The sequence below is a fragment of the Monodon monoceros genome, unplaced genomic scaffold, assembly GCF_005190385.1.
Source record: "Monodon monoceros isolate NGI ecotype Baffin Bay Population unplaced genomic scaffold, NGI_Narwhal_1 Super_Scaffold_19, whole genome shotgun sequence".
NCBI classification, from domain to species: domain Eukaryota; kingdom Metazoa; phylum Chordata; class Mammalia; order Artiodactyla; family Monodontidae; genus Monodon; species Monodon monoceros.
In genome coordinates, this window is record NW_021703775.1 from 87,251,619 (window position 1) to 87,265,013 (window position 13,395).

Here is a 13,395-nt window from a genome sequence, read left to right on the forward strand (position 1 = left end):
CTACTTCCAACAACGCGGATTATGACCCACACTACCTCATCCATTTAGTCCCTACACACCCCGATCTGGGAGAGATTTATTTGCTGGCCTGAAAAGGGAGAAGCGACCCAGACACATGAGCTGTTTTATGTTCCTGTTGGATCATTAAGTTTGAGAGGAAGGGCCACTAAGTGCCTTAAACTATGACACAGGTCCAGGTGAACTCGCAGTAAACACGGTTGGTGAGCAAACACCAGGGACCTGACTGCGCCGCTGGCTGAGGGCGCTTCCTTTACACGGCGCTGGAGGCCCCTCCCTCACATTGAGTAGAAAGACTGATGCAAAGGAGATGAAAGCTCCGCCTGACTTTCCCCTAAATTCACCCTCTTCATCTGCTGGGCGCACTTGATGTAGGGGCCCCGATGAGAGCGCCCAGCTTCTGATGACGCCTGTTTTCTGGAATGCTAGCTACAGCTGCTCTAATTTACGTCTCCGGTGCCCAAGCAGGTTTAATCAGAGACGACAGCGAGTCGCTCACCCCCGTCCTCTGCACGTCCAGGAAGGTGGCCCTCTGGAAGGACAGCTCCCACGCTGCGAGCTCGCTCCCCAGCTCCACGCTGAACACGTGGCTCCTGCCGTGGCCGACGAGGACGCTGAAGCAGAAGGGCCTGTGCTCCCCGCAGGTGGGGTCCTGGAGACCCAGACAGAGGCTGGTTTGGGCCCAGCAGTCATCCGGAAGCCAGAACTGAAACAGAGAGGGGGGCACGCAGGTTAGAGGGGACGGCCCCCCGGGTGACCGCCCGGGACAGAGGGACCTCTTCCAGGCTGGGGGCTGGGGCCACACTCCACCAGGCGACCTCCCGGCCACGCGCCTGGATTCAGGAGCAGCGTCCCCCGACGTCGCTGCCATGGAGACGGGCCTGTAAGTCAATATCTGGGGGTCAGTTACGTCCACCTGCCAAGGCTCTGCAAGCATCTTGCACCTAAACCATCAGTGGCCACAGCTTCTGCTTCTATGCTTAGCTTTAAAGATAAAGAAAAAAGTCACGAGATGTTTGTGCTTAAGTTGAGCACAAAATCAGCAAACACTGAAGACAGCGAGACCGCACGACTCTGCCCGCTCTGCCGGAGTCCCTGAAGGGTCCCCACCCCTCAGCCATGTGCGCAGCATCTCGGGTCCCCCAGGGGCACTGGGCCACCGAGACCTAACTACGTGAGCCCAGAGGTCCTGGCCACACAGAAGACGTGTTTTAGAAATAGTTTCAAAAGCAAAGGTTGAAACGAAAAAAGAGCCGTTATTCAGTTCCTGATTAAACATTTAAGCAGAAGACGTGAATCAGCCCCAGCGTGTCCGTGGGTCACAGACATACCGGGCGGATGTCCCGGCAGCTCTGAACCTTGGGGCGGGGGGTCTCTGCCACAGCCTCGCCTGAGTCATGAACGCACCCACCCAAGGAGCAGCTGTGTCGGGCTTCACTCAGGGATCAGGAGAGATGGGGCCTGGGGCCTCAAACGAGTCCGCGTCTCAGGCCGGAGCCTGCTCTTACCTTCCTCTGTGTCTCTCTGTCTCTGTGTGCGTGTGTCTCTGCATCTCTGTGTCTCTGTCCCCTGGAGATTCACGTCCGTCTTTGTCTCCCGCTCACCCACCCACTGCACAGACACCCTGAAGAGTCCGCGCCAGGCCCTGCACTAGGGTGGCCTCTGCCCACACGGCCTCCCCGGGGAAGGGGAAGCAGGTGGACATCCTGCCAGGGCTGCTGAGCAGCCTGAGGGGACGTGACGTGAGCCACAGCCCGGTGGCAGCGGGAACAGAGGCTGCCCACAGGCCAGGCCTTCACCCCCCGACTCCGAGCTATTCAGATCCACGCGGGCTGTCCCGCCAGGCCACACCCACGACTCACACTGGTGGCCAGAGTTCATTCCCAGAATCCCCGTGCCCCACCTGTGGGCTGGTCTGGCTTTATGTGAAATACACTTCTGCCTACTGGGCCCAGGCTTGTGAGAGCAGTGGCTGCTGACGGGGGTGGAGATGGGCGCACGGGCTCTGGGTGCCCCCTGCCTTCTCAGGGCCTCGCGGCGGCTCTGCAGGCCCCGATCCGCGCTGTGCCCGCTTCCGCCGCCCAGGGACCTGTCCTCACCCGTCGCTCAGACACTTGCTGCCTTGTGGTGTGCGACGTGAGGGTGCGTGTGCGTGCGTGTGTGCGCACGGGTGTGGTGTGTGCTGGTGCATCTGTCCTGATCCTAAATGAACACGGTACAGAGGCTGCACCTGGATTTTGGAGCCGCCAGATCCTTGGCCTCAGCCTGGCATATGCACAGAAACCCTACAGGAAATAGGATAGCAGGTCCTAAGTCGAGAAGAGCAAGATGTGAGTCACTGGCCTGACTTCTCAGGAACTCCGTCCATAACTACTGACCTTGAGTGTCAGGACTGACCACCAAAGAAGGACTCTTAGCAAGTGTTTGTGCAGGTGGCACCGTCGATGGTACGGCTGTGTTCTTTCCTGTACTGGTGTAGGTGGGGGGCTGTGTGCTGCTATAGGAGAAAAACAGGCTTTGGAGTCAGACAGACAACGCTTGGGACCTTCCTGGCCAATTATCAGCTGTTTCCTTGAGCTTTTCACTTCTCTCTAAGCCTAAATATCTGAACCATAAAATGGGGTGTAAGAGAATGGTTGTCATGGGTTTAAAGGGCAGCACGGATGAAGCGTGTAGCACCTGCATCCTCGCGCATGTGGCTCGTTTCTGTTTACATAGAGCCCACCGTCCACAGGCAGTGCTGAGTCGTGGCGTAGACTGAACTGTCACATCTAACGTATAGCGAACTGTCTCCCGACAAAGTCAGCGACTACACAATCCAGCATGAAGTTTCTAGCTACCCACTCCTGATGTGGCCCCCCTGCCCCAGACTGTGAGAAGACAGAAACCATCCTGGGTTCACTTTTCAGAAAACAAAATGCAAAGACTATTTTAGAAAATTACCTGGATTTTTTCCTGCTTCTATTTATTTGAGACGATTATAGCAACAACAGAGGAAACTTAAAAGACAGATCATTCTATTATGATCTATCTTTTGTTATCTAATTTGTTTTTATATTTCCTGCATGCAATGTCTCTTTGTACACATAATTCTATAAATGTGTAATGTGATTTTAATGGAGGACTTGAAATATACGACCCTATTAGGTCTTTATTTCTCAGTGGTCATCTGACAATTCTCCTAATGTTCACTACTTAAGAATATCATTAAATATTGCCATGCTCACAGCTATTTGACTCTTGCAAATTCCTTGTTTTGAGTCAGTTCTGAGGAGTGAGCTCATTTGATCGAGCAGTGAAGTGTCTGTGAGTCTTCATTTGAATGGACAAACTTCAGCTCTACGCACAAGGACAAATAGAAGAGTTAAAAATAACGTTTGAACCACCTGAGAAATCCCAAGAAAGGACACTGAAGGATTTCATAGATGTGATTACTTTCTGCACCTCAAACTGTTGAGCCTCACAAAAGCTAATGCGCTATAAATGCTGCGACGTGAGTGAAATCATTGATCCATACACAGCTCATTGCCCCGGATATTTTCTGTAGCTTCTTTTGGAAACAGGAACTCAGTTCTTATGCACTGCAACGTGTCGTTAAGACTAAAAATCGGGAGTGATTACAAAATTAAAGGTCCCTGAGCTGCTGTGGAGACCGCAAGTGCCTGAGGCACCCCCCAAATCACTTCCCGCAGCCTGACCAGTGGCAAAGGCCCCTTCCTGACTCTGGGCCCCCCCTGCCGTCTCCGGAGCATTTACGGTAGGAAACCCATCCCTCTAAACCCTCTCTCTGCCCCCTGGAAGTGCAGATCTTTTTAAAGCCTCCGCTGGTTCTACAGGGCAAGCCTGGGTGCCATCCACGCCCCTGGGGCGTGAATGCCCAGGAATGGGGCCCGTCTTCCCATCTCTGCGGGCGGGAGCCTCCCTCCGTGGGACCCAGGCCAGGCTGCACAGCTACTTCTCTCCACGAATACGGGAGAGAGGCTCCTCTTCCTTTGGGAGGGGCCCACCTGGGCCACACTCGCCCTCACCCAGCTCAGGAACCCCTGCCCTTTGTTTCAGTTGAGTTCAGGTCGGTCTCTGCCCCCAGTGACGTCTTCCTTGTCTGTTTAACTTTGATGGGTCCAGGTTTTCTCTGACAGGACTTGAGGAGAATTGTATTCTCCTTATTCACAAGGCTGCACTTCAGAGGTGGCTGGAGAACAGGTCACAGGAGGACGCTCCAGAGAGCTTCCCGCGAGGCCCGCGCTTCTGCCAGGTGAGGCAGAACACGGTTTAGAGAGGTGGCATTTCAGGTCAAAGGTCGTGGACCGTTTACCTTTTGATAGACCCTTCCTCGCATTGTCACCAACCTTTTCATCTTTGACAGTCTAATTGGCAAACATATTATTTCATGGTTTCCACTTGCATTTCTTTTTTTTTTTCATTTAAAAGAAATTTTATTTTATATTGGAGTATATCTGATTAACAATGCTGTGTTAGTTTCAGGCGTACAGCACAGAGATTCAGTTACACATATACAAGTATCTATTCTTTTTAAATTCTTTTCCCACTTAGGTTGTTACAGAGTATTGAGCAGAGTTCCCTGTGCTCTACAGTATGTCCTTGTTGGTTATCAAAATGTAAACAGTCCACATCCTTTGACCTAGAAATTCCACCTCTCTAAATTTTTCCTGGTGATACACTTGCACACGTGTGAAATGATTTATTACATTGTTTGTAATTGCAAAAACATGGGAACAAATTAAATATTCCTTGATAAGGGCTTGGTAAAATAAAATATGATACATTCATGGAATCGAACACTAGGTAGCGGTTTCAAAGTGGGATCATCTCTTTGTGTATATTGAAGAAAGATCCACAAGATAAACTGTAGAGCAAAAAGTGATGTGTGGAATGGTGCGTATGCTTCCATTTGCAGAGGGAAAAAAGAACAGTGTACACATAAAAAAAATAGAATCGGATTTAGCTGAGCTTCAGGCCAAGGGAACCCGGACCCCACCTGCCTCCAGTGAGGCTTCTGGAACTTACTCCCCCTCTGTGCTTCTGGGTCTCGCCTGTCAGATGGAGATGACAAGGATTAAGTCCTCAGCTGGGGACAGGATTAACTCAGGATGTAAATGGAGCACTTAGCAGGGCTCCAGGAGGCTCACTCAGCAAAGATAAGGTATTATTATCAAGTTCCTTTGCCAAACATATGAGTAAATTTGGTTCCACTGAAAAATGCAAACGGAATATTCTTACGTTGAGAGGGAATATTTACGCAGGAGGCGCCTCACTGCCGGGCAGTGTTTTTATGATTCACTATGTGGGGGCTGTTTATGATTTAAGTCACGACTGCAATCAAGTCTGATTGATTCAATTTTCTCATCCCTTTCACAGTGAGTGTGAAATACAGACACATAATTTTAAGAACTGGAAAAAGGAATTTTGGGAGAGGAGAAAGTGTCATAGAAAAACACCACCACAACTACAAAATTTGATTTCTGGACTAAATATTAATGACTACACTTTGAAATGGTGATTATGAAAACAAATCATTAAAAAAATTCTATACTAAAGTGCTAGTTCTTACAATAATCATACATTTATTTCAATTTTTGAAAACTGAAGTAAATATTACAGATAATTTAAAATTCATACGTGCAAAATGACCAACATCAACAATTAAAGGCACCTGAGAAAAGGGGAGATTTTGTAAGATCACTGTTTAAAGACTCCCAACAAGACACAGAATTCAGTCTCCTTTTTTAAAATGTTGAATGCTATACATTTATTATGATTATTATTTACCCTGCACTGAGTTTAATACTTTTGCTGTAGCCATCCTCCTGGCTAATTTCATGATTTCAGTTACTTCATAGCATGTTTATTGATTAAATTTTTTTTTTCAATTTTTCTGAAAAGATATGCTGGATAAAAACAGAAGAGGCTCGATAGTTTATTAATGAAGAACACATATAAAATATGATGGTCCTATGAAGACATCCCAATACCAAATGAACATCTCAGATGTCTGGAAAGCCATATAAACTAGTTGAAAATATAAAAAGGCCAGAATGAAATAATAAGGCACCTACATAAAAAAAAGAGTAAGGACTTAAAAGTTCCTCTATGATACTCTTTTGTGGAATTCTGATGAATGATTGTGGGATGAAGCTAGATGTTCATGTTATTTTACTATTTCAACAGACAGTGGGAAACAAATATTTCTCTCTCTCTTTAAGCCCGAAGATCATCTTGTTAATATGAAAGCATCTAATGTGCAAAGGAAACTTACCTTGTGAACTTTAAATAGTACCTCACAGAGGTTATAGGTTTTTTCCGCTCGGACCCAGTCTAATGTGCTCACCTGCAAGAAATAATAAAACAGACACATAAGTCCTATGTGCTCTCACCCAAAATAAGGGGAACTGTGTGAGGTGATGGAGGCGTTAACTAACTTGATTGTGGGAACCACTTAACAATGTACATGGATATCAAATCATCACACTGTACACTTTAAATATATTCCATTTTTGTCAATCGTACCTCGATAAAACTGGAAAAAAAATGTAAAGTATACATGCAAAGACACATGCTATTTTTAGTATGAGAATTTAAACATTTTCAACAATGGAGCTAGTCAATGTGTCTTTACCTTCATTAAATTCTAAACCAGGAGCAGGACAGTTGAAAAACTAAACTATATGCCATAGCAAGTTTTCCTGAGTAATTGCATGTCCCCGCTGTTGGCGTGAAGCATGAAGATGTTTAGATACATTATTGATACAAGAACCCAGTAACGGCGGAACTTATCTATTACACACAATTGGGCATAATTTTAGGAATTCATTTTGGATGTCTTTTACATTAATTTAAGGACCGATTTTAGGTTAAATTTAGAGACTCCTCACCCATTCTGCTACGCTCCTAACTTCTGTTAAGCAGCTACTATCTGTGTGTCTGCATGGCCATCTGTGGTTTGAGCTGTCCCCTTCCATTTAGTTTTCATTGCTGATGAAAACTTTCCCCCCTGGAAGACCCCCTCTCCATGCCCGGCTCCCGTGCTCCTGGTGGGTGACTGCTCAGCCCAGGGTGGAGGTGCCCTCGGAGGTGAGTCGGTCCGTGCGTCTCACGCTCTGGGCCATGGTGACTGTTTCAAGGAGAATGTGCCACAGTCAGAGACACAGCTGACACTGAGAAGATGCTCGGACTTCTGGGATGGACCGCTTCTTCCGTGGACTTAAAGCGAAACACTTCCACCCTGAGAGGCTTTGGAAGCTGTGTGGGGACCATGTAGCCATCAGTCACTACGATGTACCCGCACTGGTCATCAGCTGTGACACACACACCCCCACTAAGGCAGGATGGTGAGAACAGGGAAGATGGGGGGCCTGAGCTCTCTACCTGCCACTCACTTTCCTGTAAACCTAAAACACAAAGTTTATTAATTAATTTTCAAAAGCAGGTCTTTCTCTTCATTACCTTCTGCTTTGACAATTTTCTATTTATCTGACCACATCTGATTTGAAATAGAGCAGAGAGTGTAGATCCTCAGATGTAGTATCTTGGCATATTTTAATATTATTGTGGAACACTTGTGTGGCCCCAGAACTGACACAGAGAAATATTCTATATTAGATACATAATTGTCTAATATGCCTTCAGTCTACAAACCTTCACTTAAATTACTTCTTTCCAGGTAAATATTATATTTTAAATGATAGACTATACTCCCCTAATTGACATCCTTAAAATTACTTCTAGTATTTCTTGCATATTCATAGGTAACTGCTATATAATTTATATGTTAACGTTATAAGATGCTATAAAATTGGTTTTATAAGTGTTATTTAACACATTTTAATGGTGTCTGAAAACATGAGTAGCTGAAACATTATTTCTCAGATTCCAATTTGCAAATCAGAAATGACAATTCACGCTAAGGAAGGAGAGCTGAGTGCATGAGAAAGGCTAGAGGATCCTGGTTTAATGCAGCTTTCCCAGCATGCATCAGCACACAGGAGAGACCTGGGGTCACCACCCCCCCCGCCGGCTGTTTACTCTTCGTAGGTAACTCAGCCCCAGAAAACCCACCGCCTTCCCCCGCCCCACGCTGCTCCTTTCCTGTCTTCCAGCCCTTCTCCCTTCTGTTTCCTCGTTGCCTTCAACATCTCCCCTTCCCTCATCTTGAAGGAGCTCAGAAACCATCCTTGAAGACAGGACTTTCTCTTTAATTTTTCCTAATTTATTTGCCACAGTATCTCTGCGCCTTTTAAAAGTTCATTTAGATATTCTGACACAATGTGTTGGCCGCAAGGCTCCATCAGTGCGGTCGGGCTTTCTCGGCAAAGACTGCTGGCCCGGGGATGGAGGAGTGAGGCACCCAGGCTGGGGGGTCTGAGAGCAAATCAGCAGGGACACTTGTAGATTCACTCCCCTGGAGCCACTTATTCTCATTACAAAGAGAAATGGACCAGAGGCCCGCCTCCCACGCCCTCCCAAGAGAGCTGTTTATGTTACCTGAGCTCAGAGAGGCTTAAGGACTTCGAGCCCCTCCCGTGTGGCCCAAACCTCTGTGTACACAGAGCCCACCAGCCTCACTCGCCCGCCCGTGAGGCCCGGTCGCAGGGAAGATGCTGTGACTAATTAACAGTCCGCCTCACAGCCACGACCTCACATTTCATGTCAGAATAAAGGAGATCAGTAAACATATGTATTAAAAACTTAACATACGGTTGTTTCCGATTTGGGCAATTTGCCTCCAGCGCGAGGACACAAAAATCCAAGGTCAGACAAAAACATGTGCAAATATTTAGGTGTAAATTCACTCGCCATATTTTGTGTATTGCCTTTACAATGAGAAGTTGCTGAGCATTAAGAGTAAAATTTCTTCCGTTAAGTTCAAATGCGCTGGAGTTTCAGACACACTTATGAATACATACATTAAGTCCCTCAGCGCTCCGTTTCATCCTGTGAGGTATTCAGCTAGCATTTACCACGCCCATCCCTAAACTGAGGAAAGTGCCGAATAGAGGGTGAGTTAGTGCCTGTGGTCCCACAGCCAGGAAACAGATTCTGTTTACAGCCCAAAGCTTCCAATCATTCACTTACAACTTTTTCTACTTCGGCTCTTTTCCCTAGCATTTTGCAGAGTAAATATTTCCATTGTCTTATAAAATCTTTCAGGCCCCATTTTCAAATATGCTTTTGTTATTCTGGATAGTATAGGAAAATGATTTAAATCAGCACAATGCCATTGTGTAGAGGTAATTTTGATTTTTTTTTTTTCTATTTAAAAAGCTACAGTATTTCTGGTTCTGCACGTAAGGAGCTTGAGCATCACCACTCCTAAGTAACAATCAGCATGAAGCGGAGTGGGTGGAAAAATCAACAACTCTTGTTGGATGCATAACAGAGGGGAGGACACAGGGCCAACCATGGCCCCCAAGCACATATATATTGACAGCAAGTGGATGGAGAAAATATTCCATGTTAACACTAATCAGAGGAAAGTAGAGGACTATTACTTTCCTACAGAGCGCACTTTACAATAAGGAATGTTATCAGGGATAAAAAGTGTATTACATAAAGATGAACGGTCAATTCTCAAAGGAGACACAACAATACTCAACATGTGTGCACCTAACAACAGAGCATCAGACCATGTGAGGCAAATACTCACAACCTCCAGCCATGAGAATGGAACTCGAAGCTTCCCCACTAAGACCAGGAACGAGCAAGGATGCCCCCTTTTCCCCATCTAACTGGAAGTCCTTGCTGTGCTATATGGCAAGAACCACATGTAAAAGGTGTACAGATTGGGAAGGAAGACATAAAACTGTCTTTGATTGCAGATCTTCTCTGTAGAAAACCTGAAGGAGCTGACCAAATGAAACAAACCAAAAACCTCGTGGAAATAATAAGCAATTATAGCAAGGTTGCAGAATATAAGGTTTACATACAAAAGTCAGTCACATTCTTGTATGTGAACAGTGAACAATCAGAATTTGAAATTAAAAACATATTACTATTTATATTAACATCCCCAAAATGAAATACTTAGTTACAAGCTTAACAAAAACATATGAGATGTATATGAGGAAAACCACAAAACTTCTTTGATTAACAAAATCAAAGAAGTAAACAAATGGAGGGACATTCTATGTTCATGGACAGGAAAACTCAACATTGCCAAGATGTCAGTTCTTCCCAACTTGATTTACAGATGCAACACAATCCCAATCAAATTCCCAGGAAGTTATTTTGTGGATATTGACAAGCTGATTCTAAAGGTTACACGGAGGCAAAAGACCCCAAATAGGCAACACATTTGAAGGAGAAGAGCAAAGTCAGAGGCCAGAGACCACCTAACTATAAGATTTACTATAAAGACAGTGCGGTATTGGTGAAAGAAAAGACAAATAGATCCATGGAACAGAATGGAGAGCCCAGAAACAGATGAATAGACTCATCTGATCTTTGCTAAAGGAACAAAGGCAAAACAAGGGAGCAAAGACAGTCTTTCCAACATATGGTGCTGGGACAACTGGATATACAAATACAAAAAATGAATCTAGACATACATCATACACCCTTCACCAAAAGTAACTCAAAATTGATCATAGACTTAACTGTAAAATACAAAACTATAAAAAAACTAGAAGATAACACAGGAGAAAACCTAGATGGCCTTGGGTGTGGTGATGCCTTTTTAGATACAACACCAAAGGCGCCACTCATGAAATAATAGATAAGCTGGACTTCATTAAAATTAAAAACTTGTGCTCTGCAAAAGACAAAGTTAAGAGAAGAAAACAAGGCACAGACTGGGAGAAAAAAATCTCAAAAGACACATCTGATAAAGGACTGTTAACCAAAATATACAAAGTACTCTTAAAACTCAGCACTAAGAAAACAACCTGAGTAAAAATGGACCAAAGACCTTCACAGATCCCTCACCAAAGGAGACAGGCAGATGGTCAATAATCACGTGAAAATGTGCTCCATGTCATATGTTGTCAGGGAAATGAAAATTGAAACAACACTGAGAGACCACCACACACCTATTAAAATGACTAAAATCCAACACCGACAGCACCAAATGCTGGCAGGGATGCGGAGCAACAGGAATTCTCGGTCATGGCTGGTGGGGATGCCGCATGGTGCAGCCACTTCGGAAGACAGTTTCTCACAAAACTAAACATATTCTTACCATATGATCCATCAATCACACTCCTTGGTATTTACCCAAAGGTGATGAAAATTTATGTCCAAACAAAATCCTGAACATGGATGTTTATAGCAGCTTTATTCATACTTGCCCAAACCTGGAAGCAACCAAGATGTCCTTCAGTAGGTGAATGGATAAATAAACTATGGTTCATCAGACAAGGGAATATTTTTTCAGAGCTAAAAAGAAATGAGCTCTCAAGTCATGAAAAGACATGGTGGAAACTTCAATGCATACTATTAAGTGAAGGAAGTCAACCTGAAAAGGCTACATTCTGTATGACTCCATGTGACCTTCTGGAAAAGGCAAAACTCTGCAGACAGTAAAAAGATAAGTGGTTGTCAGTGTTGGTAGGTAGGGAGGTACAAATAGGTGGATCGAAGAGGATGTTTAGGGCAGTGAAACTACTCTCTAAACCACAATGGTGGACACACGTCATTGCACATTTGTCAAAACTCATAGAATGTGCAACATCAAGAGTGAGCTGTAATGGAAACTGTGGACTTGGGTGATAAGAGGTGTCCACACAGGTTCATCCTTGGTAAAACATGTACCATCTGGGGGGATGTTAATGATGGGGATGTGTAGGGCCTGGGAGTAGAGGGGAATCTCCGTGCCTTCCCCTCTATTTTACTGTAATCCTACAACTGCTCTAAAAATAAAATCTTTGAAAAAAAATTACCCAGGCTGTTTCATGTCTTTATATGTTGTGTTTAATACACAGCCTTTTCATCTCAAAGCAAATTACAAGGTGAATTATTGTCATGTGGTTACCTTTGGAAATGGGTATGTGCTAAACTATATACTATGGCATCACACACACACATCTACACACACACACACATCTACACACACACACACCCCAAAAGGAGCCATGAGAATCCTGCCTTCATGCTGACTTTGGAAATTTTTGTGGTCCATACCTTTCTGATCTCTACCTAACTCTTGTATGTACTAACACTGTGTACTCAAACGTTCTCAAAACATTTGACTTTAGTAGGAAAATATTTACACACTTGTTTTCTTTATTTAATTAAAATAGAAATGGAACCGCTACCATTTTTACCTTAAATGATATGAATGAATGAACTGAAAATCTTTCCAAAAGTCTGGGAGATGGAGAGTCCACATCACACTGTCTCCGGCAGGGAAACTTCCACACCTGAGAACTCGCCGTGCAGAACTAGGGCTAGCAAGTGCACGGGCTGAAGCCTCCACCTCTGCGGGCACCTGGATGGGGGCCTCATGCACGATCCCTCACCCCACCGCTTCCTTTAAGCTGCAAAGGCTGGAAAGATTCTAATGTAGTCTGTCTTTGCTTCTCGTGGAATTTGCTCGTTGTTATTTGAGGGTTTCCATCACAAACTGTTTAGAGATTTGTTGGCTTTACTGCCCTCACCTGCCCCCAACATCTAAAGGGTTGATTTTTCCTCTATACAGTTGACCTGTGAACAGCACGGGTTTGAACTGCGTGGGTCTACTTTTACGTGGATTGTTTTCAACAGTAAATGCATGTAGTAAACACTATGTGATCTGAGGTTGGTTGAATCTGCAGATGCAGAACCGTGGATACAGAGGAACTGCATATAAGGAGGGTGGATTATAAGTTATACTGAATTTCCCACTGTGTGGAGGGTCAGAGCCCCTAAATCCTGCATTGCTCAAGGGTCAATTGTATTCTCTTTAGAGGATTTGATATTTCCAAATCACACAGCTCAGTCACAGAGCTTTAATGCTTATTATTAAATATTTATATTAATAGATACATTAGATATTTATTTAAATACTTAATATTCACTTTACAGACTATCCAACCAGTAACCAAGGAGCATCTTCTTTGTGTTCGGCGTGATGCTAGATTCAATGGGAGCCACAGTAAGAAGTTCCCAGGATGGCGGAAAATAAACGAATTGGTTTGCAGCATTTACTAATAGAGAGAAATTCTCCATAAGTCATCTTTCAATCTCACAGCACCTCTCAAGTAGCCATTTACTTTGTACTTGCTTATAGGTGATTTAGTAAGGAAATTTAAAAATTATATGAAGACATGAGGAAGTACACAAATAAATCAAGTCAACTCAGTCTAATTTTTGGAGCGCATATTTATAAATACTACTGGCTTCATCCTTTCATTTCTTCCTGGGAATTACTAGTATTGATTACCT

At 44.5% G+C, this 13,395-nt stretch overlaps 1 protein-coding gene across 1 annotated transcript in view; it reads right to left on the reverse strand.

The window, feature by feature from the left end:
- The window catches only part of SNTG2 (syntrophin gamma 2), a 150,764-nt gene that overhangs the window by 23,886 nt on the left and 113,483 nt on the right, over window positions 1–13,395 (reverse strand). Inside the window, exons 15-16 of the mRNA XM_029231640.1 lie at window positions 6,296–6,367; window positions 518–724 (exon numbers count right to left, since the gene is read on the reverse strand). Of these exons, the coding sequence (XP_029087473.1) occupies window positions 518–724; window positions 6,296–6,367 (279 nt within the window). The remainder of the gene's footprint in view (window positions 1–517; window positions 725–6,295; window positions 6,368–13,395) is intronic.